General features: G+C 39.4%; 1 protein-coding gene across 1 annotated transcript in view; it reads left to right on the top strand.

Moving 5' to 3' along the window:
- Positions 1-7,275, top strand: part of PPP1R1C (protein phosphatase 1 regulatory inhibitor subunit 1C) — a 52,033-nt gene extending 44,758 nt beyond the window's left edge. Inside the window, 1 exon segment of the mRNA XM_027678416.1 lies at positions 6,828-7,275. Coding sequence (XP_027534217.1) covers positions 6,828-6,916 — 89 coding nt within the window. The 3' untranslated portion in view covers positions 6,917-7,275.
- The last annotated feature ends 5,742 nt before the right edge of the window (positions 7,276-13,017 follow it).

Below are 13,017 nucleotides of genomic sequence, written 5' to 3'. Positions count from 1 at the left end.
AAGGATGAAGATAGAGACCACTAGGCACTTTTTCCAGAAAGCTTTCAGACTGGCTCCAAGGGCAACTTGATCAAAGGAAGTGGATGATGGGGGAGGGGAGAGATGATAAGGTGGAAGCAGTGGGCATCGTTTTTGGTGAGCTGAATAGTAGAGGAAGAAGAGTTGTACAGCATCTGGGGAGGCAAGTAGGGTTGAGCATAGGGTTAATGGTTTTTAAGCATTACTAACAAAAGCTGAAGCACTGAATTATAACTTGTATGCAAGGAGAGCTTATCTAAATGACTTAATTAAGCAAAAATGGATTAAAGGTTTCAGGAACTGATTGTACAGATGAATGAGATAGATAACAGATCATTTATGCAAAGAGGAAACAAGAGAAAGCTCAAAATAGGTTTTTGGGAAACTGCAGCATTTTTCTTACTTGTCTCCTGTCCTGCTCTAGCATGGAATATATGTCCTTCTGTATTTCAGCTGTTTAAAACAAAAAAATTATATAGTAGGATTTAATTTTTTTCCAGCCAAACAACTGATTTTTTTATCAAGAAAGTCAAAATGCTTAGGATGTGTGTGTGCAGGGGATAAGTTTTGAGTTTTTCCATGACCAGTGATGACAGCTGTGTTTCTGTTACCTGCTCCAAATGGGGCAGAGGGAAGACAAGACATGTATTTCTTACATTTAAGTAAATTTGGCAGTGTAGTTGGCATGTACCTAACAATGAACATTTGAAGATGACTAAACCTGCTTTTTCTAAACTTTTATGAAACAGAAAATGCTGAGAATGGAGGCTGATTAACCTGTATTCTGTTAAATTAAAGAAAGTCACAGAGAAGAAAAGTGTTTATTTCCTCATCTTCTGTCAAAGGAGGTTTCTGCCAGGCAGCTGCTTCTGTGGGCTCTGATAGTCCTCAGCTTCTGCCAGAGGTGGCAAGAGCAGGAAGCATTTCATGCTTTTCACAGTGTGGTGCTCCCAGATCTGAGGCTGAGCTGTGCCTGTCTGAGCTGCACTGCAGCACCCATTTCAAGGACAGTCTTGGGGCTGTCCTGCTGGCAATGATCAGCAGAAGGGAGCACATTCCCTCACATGGAACACTGGATGCTTCTGAAGCATCTGGCAAAACATCTTGTGAAGTGTTGAGAGTCTGTGTTGCTTCCATTGTGCAGATGCCTAGCTGAGCAAGAAGGGGATTTCTTTAGAGACAGAGTGCATAGGCTTTGGTTTTATTACTACAGTATATTTCTTTAATCTGTTACATCTGCAGGCATTAAGCATATTTTTTTAACTACAGTGGTAGTCAGCATCCTCAGGCACCACACACAGATAGCGAGTGACTGAGACATTGATCTGCCCCTGAAGCCCCAGGGAGGGAAGATGAGCCATTTCAGCAGCAGGCAGTAGTGTGCCAGGACTCACTTCACAGGACAGCCAGCTCCTATGCCTCCATCTCAGGAAATGACATGTTTTCTGTTACGTTCTATGCTCTGGGTCATGACTGAGGTGTGACTTCCATGTGAGATTTTGTCTCACAGGTGTATCTGTCACATGCAAGAGGTGATCCCTGTTCACCGATTTTGGAAATACACTAGCACTTAATCTGATGCAACCCCTTAATGCCATTATTTTCATCCCTTGTGTGTCGGAAAAATGTGTTGCTCCTATATATGTATATATAGATCACAATGGACTACATAACCTAATTATGAGTTTGTATGTTTTCCAAAATCAGTACAGAAATACTGATTTAATCTGGTCCCACAGTCTTACGGAGTGAAGAGAAACATTGTTCCTGAAAACACTGACAGGTAAAATTAGACACTTCATCTCTTTTCCAGAAAAAGGAGACATTTTACGCTCCCAGATGGGTCAAAATGTAGCCTTCAATCACACAGTTAATGTTAAGACACTATTATAAACTATTGTAAAATGGATTTACAGAGCTTTGATTTCATAAAACCATATAGTTATTTAGGTCACAAGAAATCTTGGGAAAGCTCATAGTTCAACCTGTAGCATAAAGCAGAATCAGCACCAAATTTAACCAGGTTGTTCAAGGCTTTGTCTAGTTCAGTACTGAAAAGCTCCTTGGAGACAAACCTCACATTTTCACTGGGAAACCACACCAGTACTTAAGCATACTCATTGAAATAATTTCTTCCTTATATCCAGTCAGAATGTACTCTCTTCCAATTCATGAACAGACATATCCCTCTTGTAGGTAACTTTCCTTGGTATAGGCAGGCTGCTGTTAGGTGCTCCAAAGTTGCCTGTGATCTGAAACAGCTGTTTGTTATCCTGTATCAGTATGGGCCATCCCTATGCCTGGAGGAGGCTGCCCTGGAAGACCTACCAGCTCTTTTGGGCTCTGTCACCTTCAGAGCTGCTTTCCACTGCACTCAGCCAAAACCTGTGGTGGAGGCTGATTTTTATGACATTACTTTTGGGGTTTTACTCTGGTTTTGTTTGTTTGTTTCCTTTGGGGTTTGGTTTTGTTTGTTTGTTTTTTCTTTCCTGTTTTGGGGGTTTTTTTTTGGTTTGGCTTGGGTTGGGTTGGGGGTTTTTTGTGAGATTTTTAGGGATTTGTTTGTTTGTTTTGTTGGGTTTTTTAAGTCAAGAATTCTTTTCAGCTGGGAAAAAATTATTAGACATATCAGAGAAGTCAAAATGTATTTGACTGATAAATGCAAAACAAAATGTACTGCTAAAAAGAATAGTCTTTTTTCCTGTTTAGTTGTGTGAATATATGATGTTTCTTTTGATATTCTCATTTTTGCTGAAGGAACGAGAGCATAATGCATTTAGCACTGGCATAAAATAGACATTTTTATTTGGCTGTTATCTTCTTTGGCCAGGTTTGTTTGCACGATAATTTCAAAGTGATTCAAGTCCTGAAATGCTGAAAATCAGCCTGTTTTGTATGTGGCTCAGCTTTGCCTTTCTCTGCTTCCTGAAAATCTGGAAATGTGTTTTTGATAGAGAGAGGATCAGCTCCAAATCATAAAACTAAATACCCTTCAAACTTCAGGGAATTCAAGCTGCCAACCAGACTTCAATCCTGAGTTTAGTAAATGTCAACACTCTTCCTTGGGCAGTGAAGCGGGGTGAAGGAAGAAGTGTTAAATAGGATGGGGAGCTGCCTTAATTACTGGAGTATTTTTTAATTCTTTTTACTTAATTCAGGAACACTTGGTTATTTCATATCCTGTGACACTGCTTAGCCTTCTAATCTGGTGCTTTGGTTAGATGGAGAGAAGCAAAAAGACAGCTGATGATGAAACAGCATGGATGTTATTATGTGACTACGAAAATGCCAGAAAGTTGTCCCATTTGCACTCATAATTTGTAAGTATCTAGAAATATAGAAATATGATTTGAGGCAGTGACTTCATCTAAAAAGAATTACCAGTTCAAATCATATTAGTGCATGGCTGCTGAATATGGCTTGGAATTATGGGTTTACTTATCAGCATTAATTGGATTAAATTATCTGCTCTGAAAAATAAGCCCTTTGAGGAAAAACAATGCTTTTCCAGCTGGCTTTAGAAGTGTTCAGACAGGCTTTGTTTTAAAGCAGCATAAAGGTGAGTTTGAACACACTGAGTGTACGAAATGGTTGCCAGGGAGTGGTTAGAAGGGGCAGCGTTTGGTCTGGAAGGGGCTTTTTGCTGTCAGACTTCCCAGGTGAAGAACAGAGCCCCAGCCGGGTTGTGACATTGTGGAGCAGTGACTGGGCCAGATGAAGAGGAGATGGGGAACAGCACCATGAGATGGCTGGGACCCTGTGAGCCCCATCCACAAGCAAGGGGAGAGCAGGGCAGGGCAGGGCATCCAGTGAGAGAAACAAAGCAGCATCAGGACAGCACAGGCACAGCAATTCAGGAAGGTGAGGGTGCCCACAAATTCAGTTACCCATTGCCTAGAATAAGGGACACCGAGGAGACAAAGTGACTCCATGGATCAACATTTGCAGTCCTCCCTATTTGCAATTACATGGAACTAGTAACTTGACATTTCTAACTTGGATGTGCTTTAACATACAAACAATATTTTCTAAATACCCCCCCAGCAAATATTCTACCTTTGTTTTGCTTTTTTGCTATGAGTAAAATCTTAAAATCTGTATTTGATGCTCATCTTTATTACTGTGCTTCATCAGTGACCACCAGACTGCAATGTGATGTGGCTAGATACACTTTTAATCCAAGAGTATGATTGCTGTAATTTAACTAAGTATTTTTATTTCCCCAAACAATTTTTTGCACTGTAAAAGTCTGATGCTTTGTGCCTGAAATGTATCTTTTCAGGACAGCCACCAGCACTTTCTGTCATGCATGTTCGTATGTTACTGACGGGAATTTCTTTACCTGTTGATTCATGCTAACTTATTTCATTGTGTAGTTGAGCACCTTATTTCATCATGGCACACCTAGGATCAGTTCATTCTGACAACCTGATGCTGTCAGAACATCTTGAGGCATATATATAAAGACACTGAGCCATGCACTTGTTGGTCAGAGCAGGAAGCCCTGTGAGTCTTTACTTCCAAGTGACACTGTGGCATTAAATAACTGGCAGAGCTGAAGGCAGGATGCAGAATGGAGGTTAGGAAAAATCATGAAATGAGATTGATAGCTACTTGCTATGAGAAAGTCAATGGGCAATGCTCACTGATGTAATTTCCCTCCATTTACTACAATTTCCATATTTAATATTGCAATTAAACCACATAACCAAAAGTCTTCACTTCTACAAAAAATACCATTCCATGAAGCTTCATCATACTAACTGTATATCACGTGCCTTCTTTTCTGTCCTGAACTTTCCCTTTCTCATCTTTGAAAATTATGCACTCTGGATCCTAGCAATTCCTGTCTGAAATACTGAAGAGTAGCTGACATAGGGGTGCTGTGAATTGTGCAAGAAATGGCTCTGTTAGTGCAGAGTAAACAGGAGACAAATTTGCATTACAAACACAATATAATTTGGAAACAAATGTCCATTAACCTATAGTTAGGTGAAATCATATTTAAAGTGTTTGCCTTACTAAAGGGTGTTGCTAAAGAGAGAGTGCTAAGAGCTTGGTGGTAGCTGAGCACCAAAGTGTTTCTTCATGTATCACAGTTACTTAATTGGAAATGGTTTGATTATTGCAGGGCACACTTACAAGAACTCTGGCTTGGGAGTGTTAATGTATTTGCTTGTTTTACATCTGAACAACAGCTTCCCAGGGAACCATGTACTGTCATTTGTGTGGAGAAAAAAGTGAGAGGAACCCAGAGCCTGTTAGAAGTGAAGCTGGCTGTTGTACGACCCCTTGTAAGATACCATATTCAGCTACTTGTAATTTTGTTGAACTGGAATAACTTATGTTGAAGTTTTTTTCAAGTGATAGAAATGGAAAAAAATCTATCCCATACTTTGGAGAGGTGTGGACATAAATAGTGAAACGTAGGAACCTTCAAGTTAAGTGGCACTGGCTGCCTGACTCTCAGACATACACCATCATCAATTCCTCTTACCCATAATTAGAGGTAATCTCAATCTTGCCCTGTATCCCGTAAGGGTGCACACCTTTTTGAAAACTGTGCCCCTACAAGTGCTGTAATTCATAGGGTGCATAGTAGGGTGTTTGATTGTCTAGCAGTTGCTGAGTAAAGCAGCTAGGATGTAATTCTCCTCATCACAGAGAGGAAGTGATACAAAAGGGAAGCCTTTTTTCTGACAGTTAGAAGTGGTGATAAGAACAATGTATGATTTTCAATGAAACCAAACATTTTTTTATGTTACAACAGTAATGACACCAAAAAAGCCTAATTCATGCTTATGTTTTGTTGAAATCATGCATTTGATAAACAGTTATGTTCTTACTTTGTTTTTAAAAAACTAGGGGCCCAGAAGTTAATCTTGTGCATTTGCTCTTTAAATCTTTTGAAACTAACAACCCTTCATCTCCAGTCTGTCATCTCTGTCATGGTTTTAGCTTGATGTTGCCTCCTTTTCCTGCTCAAATTCTTCTATCACAACAAGGCAGAGCTGAGAAGGTGGAATTTCGCCCATTCATTGAGACCTGCTTGCTTGTACTGAACACAGGACATGGAAAATAACTTTGTAGTTTGATTAATTTTCATAGAGTTTACTTCACTTGTTGGCTGAAACCAGCCAGCAGTAGGTAATTCATAACTTTACTCAAACCTGAACTTCCAATATCCAATGATAGGTATTTACCCTTTCACCCAGCCCCATGTGGTACTTGGAGGTTCAAAAAAACACATTCCCCATGTAAGAAATGATCCAATCCTGTCATGGCTTTGATGCCAGCAGTGTCCTCTCTGTTAGGTGCAATGCTCTCTTTGCATCAGGACAGGTCTGCAGGTGGTGGGCAGGCTGTGGGAATGCACACTGGAGAACACCTCTGGTGCACACGGGAAGTTGGGATCATGCATGGGATCATATGCGAGCAATGACCTTCCTCAAATCAGTCTCAGAAAGAGGCTCCAGATGAAATCTGGTAGAATAATTTCCATGCATACAGTCTGAGCCTTGAAAACTTTTCACTTCCTTGAGGTGAGCAACACTACTCTGATCAAAGGTTACAAAGGAAAAAAGAGAAGCAAATATTGTTTTGAACCTATATTCAAGGAAGAGAACATTTCTGTTATAAATACACCATAGCATTATTTGAACTAAGAAATTTGTGTAAAGGGGAGTCAGTATGGGCATTTAACTTGCCATTATTTTGGTTTTCTGTTTCTTTCTTCCTTGACAAAACAAAACAAAAAAACCCCAAAAAACAAAAAACCACAACTTTAATTGTGACTTTTATATTTTCAGGGATTAAGCATCTGAAGAGCCAGAGTGATTCAGTGTTTCCAGAAGAAGAAGAGGGAGTTGGTGAAAGGGAAGAGGAGTGGGACCATTAACTGGGGCAGAGCTGTCCCGAGCCCCATCACAGAGAGTAACTGAACTGTGGGGCCGTGCGTGTACCAGACCCTCCACCACCCGCTCCATGTGCCGCCGGGGCTCCCTGGGAAGTGCCCTCAAATGGGCTTCACAGACACCTGCAAATGTGTCCTGTGACCCCTATACCTGAAGATAAAACAGTTATTTTAAAGTCATTTTTCTTTCATTTTCTATGACTTAGAAACGTAATCTGCAAATGTGTTAGCTACCTGACGTCAGTACTGCCAGAGCTTAACTACTGCGTGTGAGCTGTACTCTAAGGCTTGTTGTAAATAAAACTGATTTAAAAGGTGCAAAATAAATAATACGTTAATTTCGACAAGACTGTCTATTGTACAGAGGGTTTGTCTAGCGCACAGAGAAATGTTCGTATAAAATGATCCTTTCAGTTAAGGGCAGTTTTTACCAATGTTGGTAGAGTTACTTGCAGTAATATGGACAGAAAGAAGGTAAGAAAGCAAGCAGAGGTGACTCTTTGTCTGTAGAAGGATGCAAAGACACTTTTCTCTGTGTTCCCTGGATGCTTAAAGTGCTTTTCTTGCTTTTAGTCCGAGGCTGCCTAGTCACAGCAGCCAAAATGATTTCTCTTTACAAGAGATCATTGTTATCTGGAGGCATTAGAAAAGGTTTCACTTTGGGAGTCAGAGGTAACACAGGCATGTGGGAGCTGTGAGCAGGGTTCCATGCACCAGCTGAGCCATGGGAAATGCGGATATCCACCTTCATCACCTGCAGCAAGTACAGTTACAGCCCCCTCTGCCTGCGTTTGTCACAATTTCAGTCACTAAGTGACAGCATATCAAGCTGCAGAAATTTAACTTGTGTCTGAGCTTTAGGTTTTTGGTTGAAGCCTGTCATGGTTCATACCAATCTTTTCATTTGTTAGGCTGTGAAAACTCTATGGCATAAAATGAAATAAGGTGGAGAAGGAAAATCATGTTTTGTCAAAGTGACACCTAACAGATTATTTCCATTTTTTATCAATGGCAAATTTTTTAATGAATTCACTGTCATTTTGTATTAACTGTTTGCCTTTGATACAAAGTTTTACCCTCAGTTTAACTTTCCCCTGCTTTAAGTCTCTTTTAAAGGGTTGAGCTAGCAAAAAAAAAAAAAAAAGAGATGACTTATATGAAAACACAGAGCCTTTTGTCTATGTCTTGCACGGTGATTTCACTCTCAATTCGAGGTCTTCCACAAAGACCTGCTGAGAACAGGATCTGTCAACAAGTGTTCCTTTATATTTGAGAGCCATCTTTTTCTCTCCATCTGTATCTCTGTATCTGTCCTCTTGGGTTCCATTTTCAATAGAAACATTGCAAGCAGGATCCATGACTCCAGCTCAGCGAGGGTATGCAAGAAGGACTAAAAGAAGGACTCTTCAGTCATACAGAAGCAGCTATGGGACTTAGAGGACTGGGAGCTTTTTATGTCACAAACAACAAAAAGATGGAAATGACCCTTCAGAAACTGTTTGAATGGCCCCAAGTTAGGACTGTAATGGCAGCAAGAAGAGCCGGGCTCCAGTCCCAGCTTTGCCATGGCTTTGCTTTTGCTCAGCACCAGGCTCTTCACATAATTGCTCATTGCCACAGCACTCTCAAGTTGTGAATCAGTCACTGGTGTTTAACCTCACACCCTCTCTCTGTGTTGCTAGCTAATAAAGTACTTTGGATATTAATGGCTTTTTGCTGGTTATTAGTACCCACAGGCTCCAGATGAGAACTCTCTAGGACCTATGGGCAAATGAAAACATGTATGTGATTTATAACAGCTGATACCAGGAAAAGGTATTGAACACTTCGGAATCTCAGCATTTCAAAGGCAACACACAAAACATCTGATAAGAGCTTGGAGAATTCATCACTGAACACCCTGTTTCAGGATGACAGTTGGACCTAAGTATGATTACACTTTAAAAATAATAGGGAAAAAAAACCAACCAGACTTAGTTTGAACTGGATGTGAGTGTCTCCAGGATTATAACTGCAGCAATGTGAGGACAACAATTCTGTTTTGCAGAATTTGTGATCTGGATGAAGCATCATAGTCCAGTAAGAGTGTCAGATAGCCATGCCAATATTTAGATACATCTCTAAATCCAGAACTTATCATCTACCCATGTCTAATAATTCCACCTTTGTTTTACCATGTTAAAAGCCCATTTCTTTCTCTCTTTATTTACACAAGTTTATGCAAGATGCATATCTGAGTATAGCAACTGATTTCTGGCAAAGGACAGGACTTGTTGCAGAGATTTTATTATGGATCCACCCTGATGTCATTTGCTGGTAGGACCTCATCTGAATGACAAAGTCAAGATGAGGGACCTTATTCCTGTAGTGCATAAGGCATTGTCTCTCCTCTAACCCTGGGGAGACAATGTGAGGGCATATTTAAAACATGCTATCTCTCAAGACCCTCTTTCTCCCAATCCTATTGCATCCATGTTGCTGCTCAGGCCCACAGATGTTCTTTCTTTTCTTTCTTTGTTTTCTCTTCAGCTCAGTGCAATGGTGAGCTCCAGAAAGAGCCTCAGTTGTTCTATTGATTCCTGAAGTACAATTACGTCTAACCTTTTCATGCACAGCATTATACTTGGATGCTGTATGTATGCTTATACAAAGTGGATGCTAAATGCTTCCTATGTTTTGCTATATTCTCTCCTTTCTCCTCCAGTGAGGATAGCAGCACTTTGAGCAAAACTCCAGCAAGACATTTTGCACCCTTCAGTAAACCTCAGGCCACTTGATAAGATGCTGCTAATCTCCGGTTACATCAAGGTGGGCTGATGGAGTTTATACAAGTTCAGTGCCTATATTCTGCTATAGATTTTTTGTTTTGTTTTATTTCTTAAATAATCCTGGGGTTTTAGGGCAGAAAAATTATTTTGTAAAACTGTCAAGACAAACATACTCTTTCAATTTTGTAATAATTCATTTGCCTAGTATATACTGACCCTTAGTGGTAAGCTGAGATTTTAATTACATTGCCAAGTTCCTAAATTTTGCTTCTCTCTTTGGCCCAACTGTTCAGAAAATGGCAGGAATATTTGCTGTGCATCAGGATAGTCTATCTATGTAAATAGCCCACAATGTCTTCAACAGACATTAACAGGCACGTGAAAATAATGATGACAGGTGTTATTAGCTCTTCTGAAGGGAGGGCTGTGGGAAGCAGGAGTGTCGAAAGGTTATTCCAAAATGCAAAACAAAAACGTTGTCATTGAAAAGCAATACTCTCCACATAATGAGAAACAAATAAGAACTCAGTATCTGGCACTAACGAACACCTCAAGCTAACTGTGGAATGAGTATTAATTAGGTTTCCAAAATAGCATCTTTCTGAAAAGCAGCTGAGGTGTAATATTGCTCCTTATTAATCAAAGCAATGGGACAATGTGAACCCTGCAAAAAATAAATGGTTTGCAGATGGCTGTGTGCATCTTTAATAATGGCAGAAGAACACAAGTTACAGCTTTAAATGCCAGGGAGCCTTTCTGCATCTTCTCCTTTTCAGAGTGATATTTGCAGTTTTCAAGGCAGTGAGGAAAGTGTGTTGGTTTCTTATTACATTTTCCCTGCAGCATAAATTCTGTTGATGTGCTTCCCTAATCATGCTAATTATACTGCCATATGTTGCTCTCATCTTTCTTTTTCTCTCCTAATGGGACATAGACTCTCTCTTTTGAATATGTCATTTGTTTATTACATTTATCAAGGGTTTTAACATTATATGGGACTTTTAATTGCTTTTTTAAACACTCAGCAGATTGAATATTAAAAACAGACATGAAGGTCAATTATAAATAATATTTAAATTGCTCATGACATTTTTATTCTCTAATTTTACTGGAAATATGAACTCTGTAGCCATGCTCCTGTACCTACTATTTACTTGAAAACACACATGTCCTTCAGAACTATGCTGGCTGCAGTCACAATTCTGTCTACCCCAAACCACCTTGTGCTTAGCAAAATAGGGGTCTTTCCCAGACAGGAATGCTAAAATAAAGATGCATTGTGCATCATATTAAATGCTTGACATAAATATGTTGCCATTAATTTCAGTTGTGAACTACTGAAGTACCCCAAGCGATATAGGTGAGTGTTCATTTCTGACTGGTAAGAAAAATACAATTCTCTCTCAAAGCTGAGCAGTTTCAAAAAAACAGGAAGAACAATTTCAGTGAATGAATTTAAGATGGCCTAAAGTTGAGTAGTGTTTTGTGCAGAGATATTAGACTCCCAGAGTACCCTCCACTGCAGAAAACAATCAGTAAACCAGCTGAATACAGAGAAAGCAAGAGACAACCAAATACTATCCAACGACCAAATAATTTCTGGTATAATGACACTATCTCTCCTGGATTTCATGGAAATGCGTCATAGGTAAATTTTACCCTTTGGCTCACTGAATTTGGATTGAGATAATTATACAAATAATAGCAAATACTTAAATATTACTTGATGTTTGTTCATGGTATTATTATACAAGTTCCAAAGTCCTTCTTGCAGGTGCAGGAGTGTTGATTGTAGGTCCTATATGGTGATGAGACAGCTTTGTAACTACAGTCCAAATAAAAATGAAACAACATCTATTCTGCTTAACTGGTCCATCTTAAAGTCAAGATTGTATCTACCATTTTGATTTAGACCACCTTATTTAGGTATAATTTTATATTACCTCAGGTTTGTAATAATGACCTATACAGGATGTTGCAAATGCATAAAACTCATCTGCTTTAAAGTTCATATACTATGTAATGTGTCAGAAAATCTTATTTGGTTAAGATATTATCTATCCAAGCTCATCTAATGTAAAGTTCTGCAACAATTCTCCCCACAAAGGCTATAAGCAAAGGACTTGCCTAAGTACAAAGAAAGTATTTTGCAGCAAAGTTAAGCCCCAAACAGTTAAAATCCCATTTTTTAATAAGAGATTTTTCCCATTTATAACTCCATGGTTATGACTTGCTTCTTTATTCTCCAGGGAATACTTAGACATTCACAGTTTGATAAAACTTCCAAATGTTTGCCCTGGGACATGGAAAAGGAGTCTCTGGAGACTCATTAAATACTTAAATGACCAGGAAAGGAAAATTATTCCAGGGAAGTAGCCTAAATGTTTGCATAGTATTTGACAGAGGACGCTCTCTTTTAGTCATAGTATTAAATGCCATTTCCACTAATTTTTCCATACCATTTTTCAAGGATGTGATTTTTCAAAACATGATTTAACAGGGATGCACTCCCCTCTCAGACAAACCTTTGTTTGCTAAACTACTGTACACACAAATCTCTTTAAGCTGCTGTTGAAGAATGTTAGTCATACCTACATTTTTGTCTTTCTCATATAATAACTCGATAGTCTGTTAAAGATATCCATTTTAGACACTTACTACTCGTGATCTTGATTTGTTAATTTGAAATCATTTGGGTCACAGTAGTGGCTTGTTTGACTTCTGGCATCTCTACAATAGAAGAAAGTCCTTTGTGCATGTGCTGGAAAAAAGGAACTGCAAAGAATGAGGTATAAAGTAGTTGTCTTGATTTATTCCCATCATGTACCTAGTCAGGATTTGATACATGTTTGAATCAATGGGATTCTTTCCATTTCCAGTCAGAGTAGGAAGAGACCCTGTTTAATCCCAGTTACACTTGTAAGGTAAAATATACTCAGGTATCTTCCCCAGAAATGCCAAGGCAGTGGAAAGGATTCAAAGGGTTTATTTCGGAGGCAAAGACATTAAAACTTACAAACTTCTCAGCACTGCAAGACAGCACCAGGCCTCAGAGGAAGAGGCAAACCTCCTGTTCGCTCACAGGCTTTATCATTGTTGCCCCCCCCCTCCAACTCTCCCCAGGTCACAGCAGCCCTGGAGCATTTCTGTAAATGTTATCTCTCTCCTCTCACACATCAGAGAGAGAGGCTGAGAACTTCTCTTAGTATGAAGGGTGGGGACAAAGCATTGAAACTGCCTATGAGAGAGAGCTACCTTTTAGGCAGAAAGCCTTCCTAAGCAAAAACTCTGTCTCCTAGTAACAAAATCTTCTGGAAA

This window comes from Neopelma chrysocephalum, unplaced genomic scaffold (genome assembly GCF_003984885.1).
Source record: "Neopelma chrysocephalum unplaced genomic scaffold, ASM398488v2 Primary Assembly neopelma1_44, whole genome shotgun sequence".
Classification (NCBI taxonomy): domain Eukaryota; kingdom Metazoa; phylum Chordata; class Aves; order Passeriformes; family Pipridae; genus Neopelma; species Neopelma chrysocephalum.
This window is presented reverse-complemented; position numbering and strand designations above follow the sequence as displayed.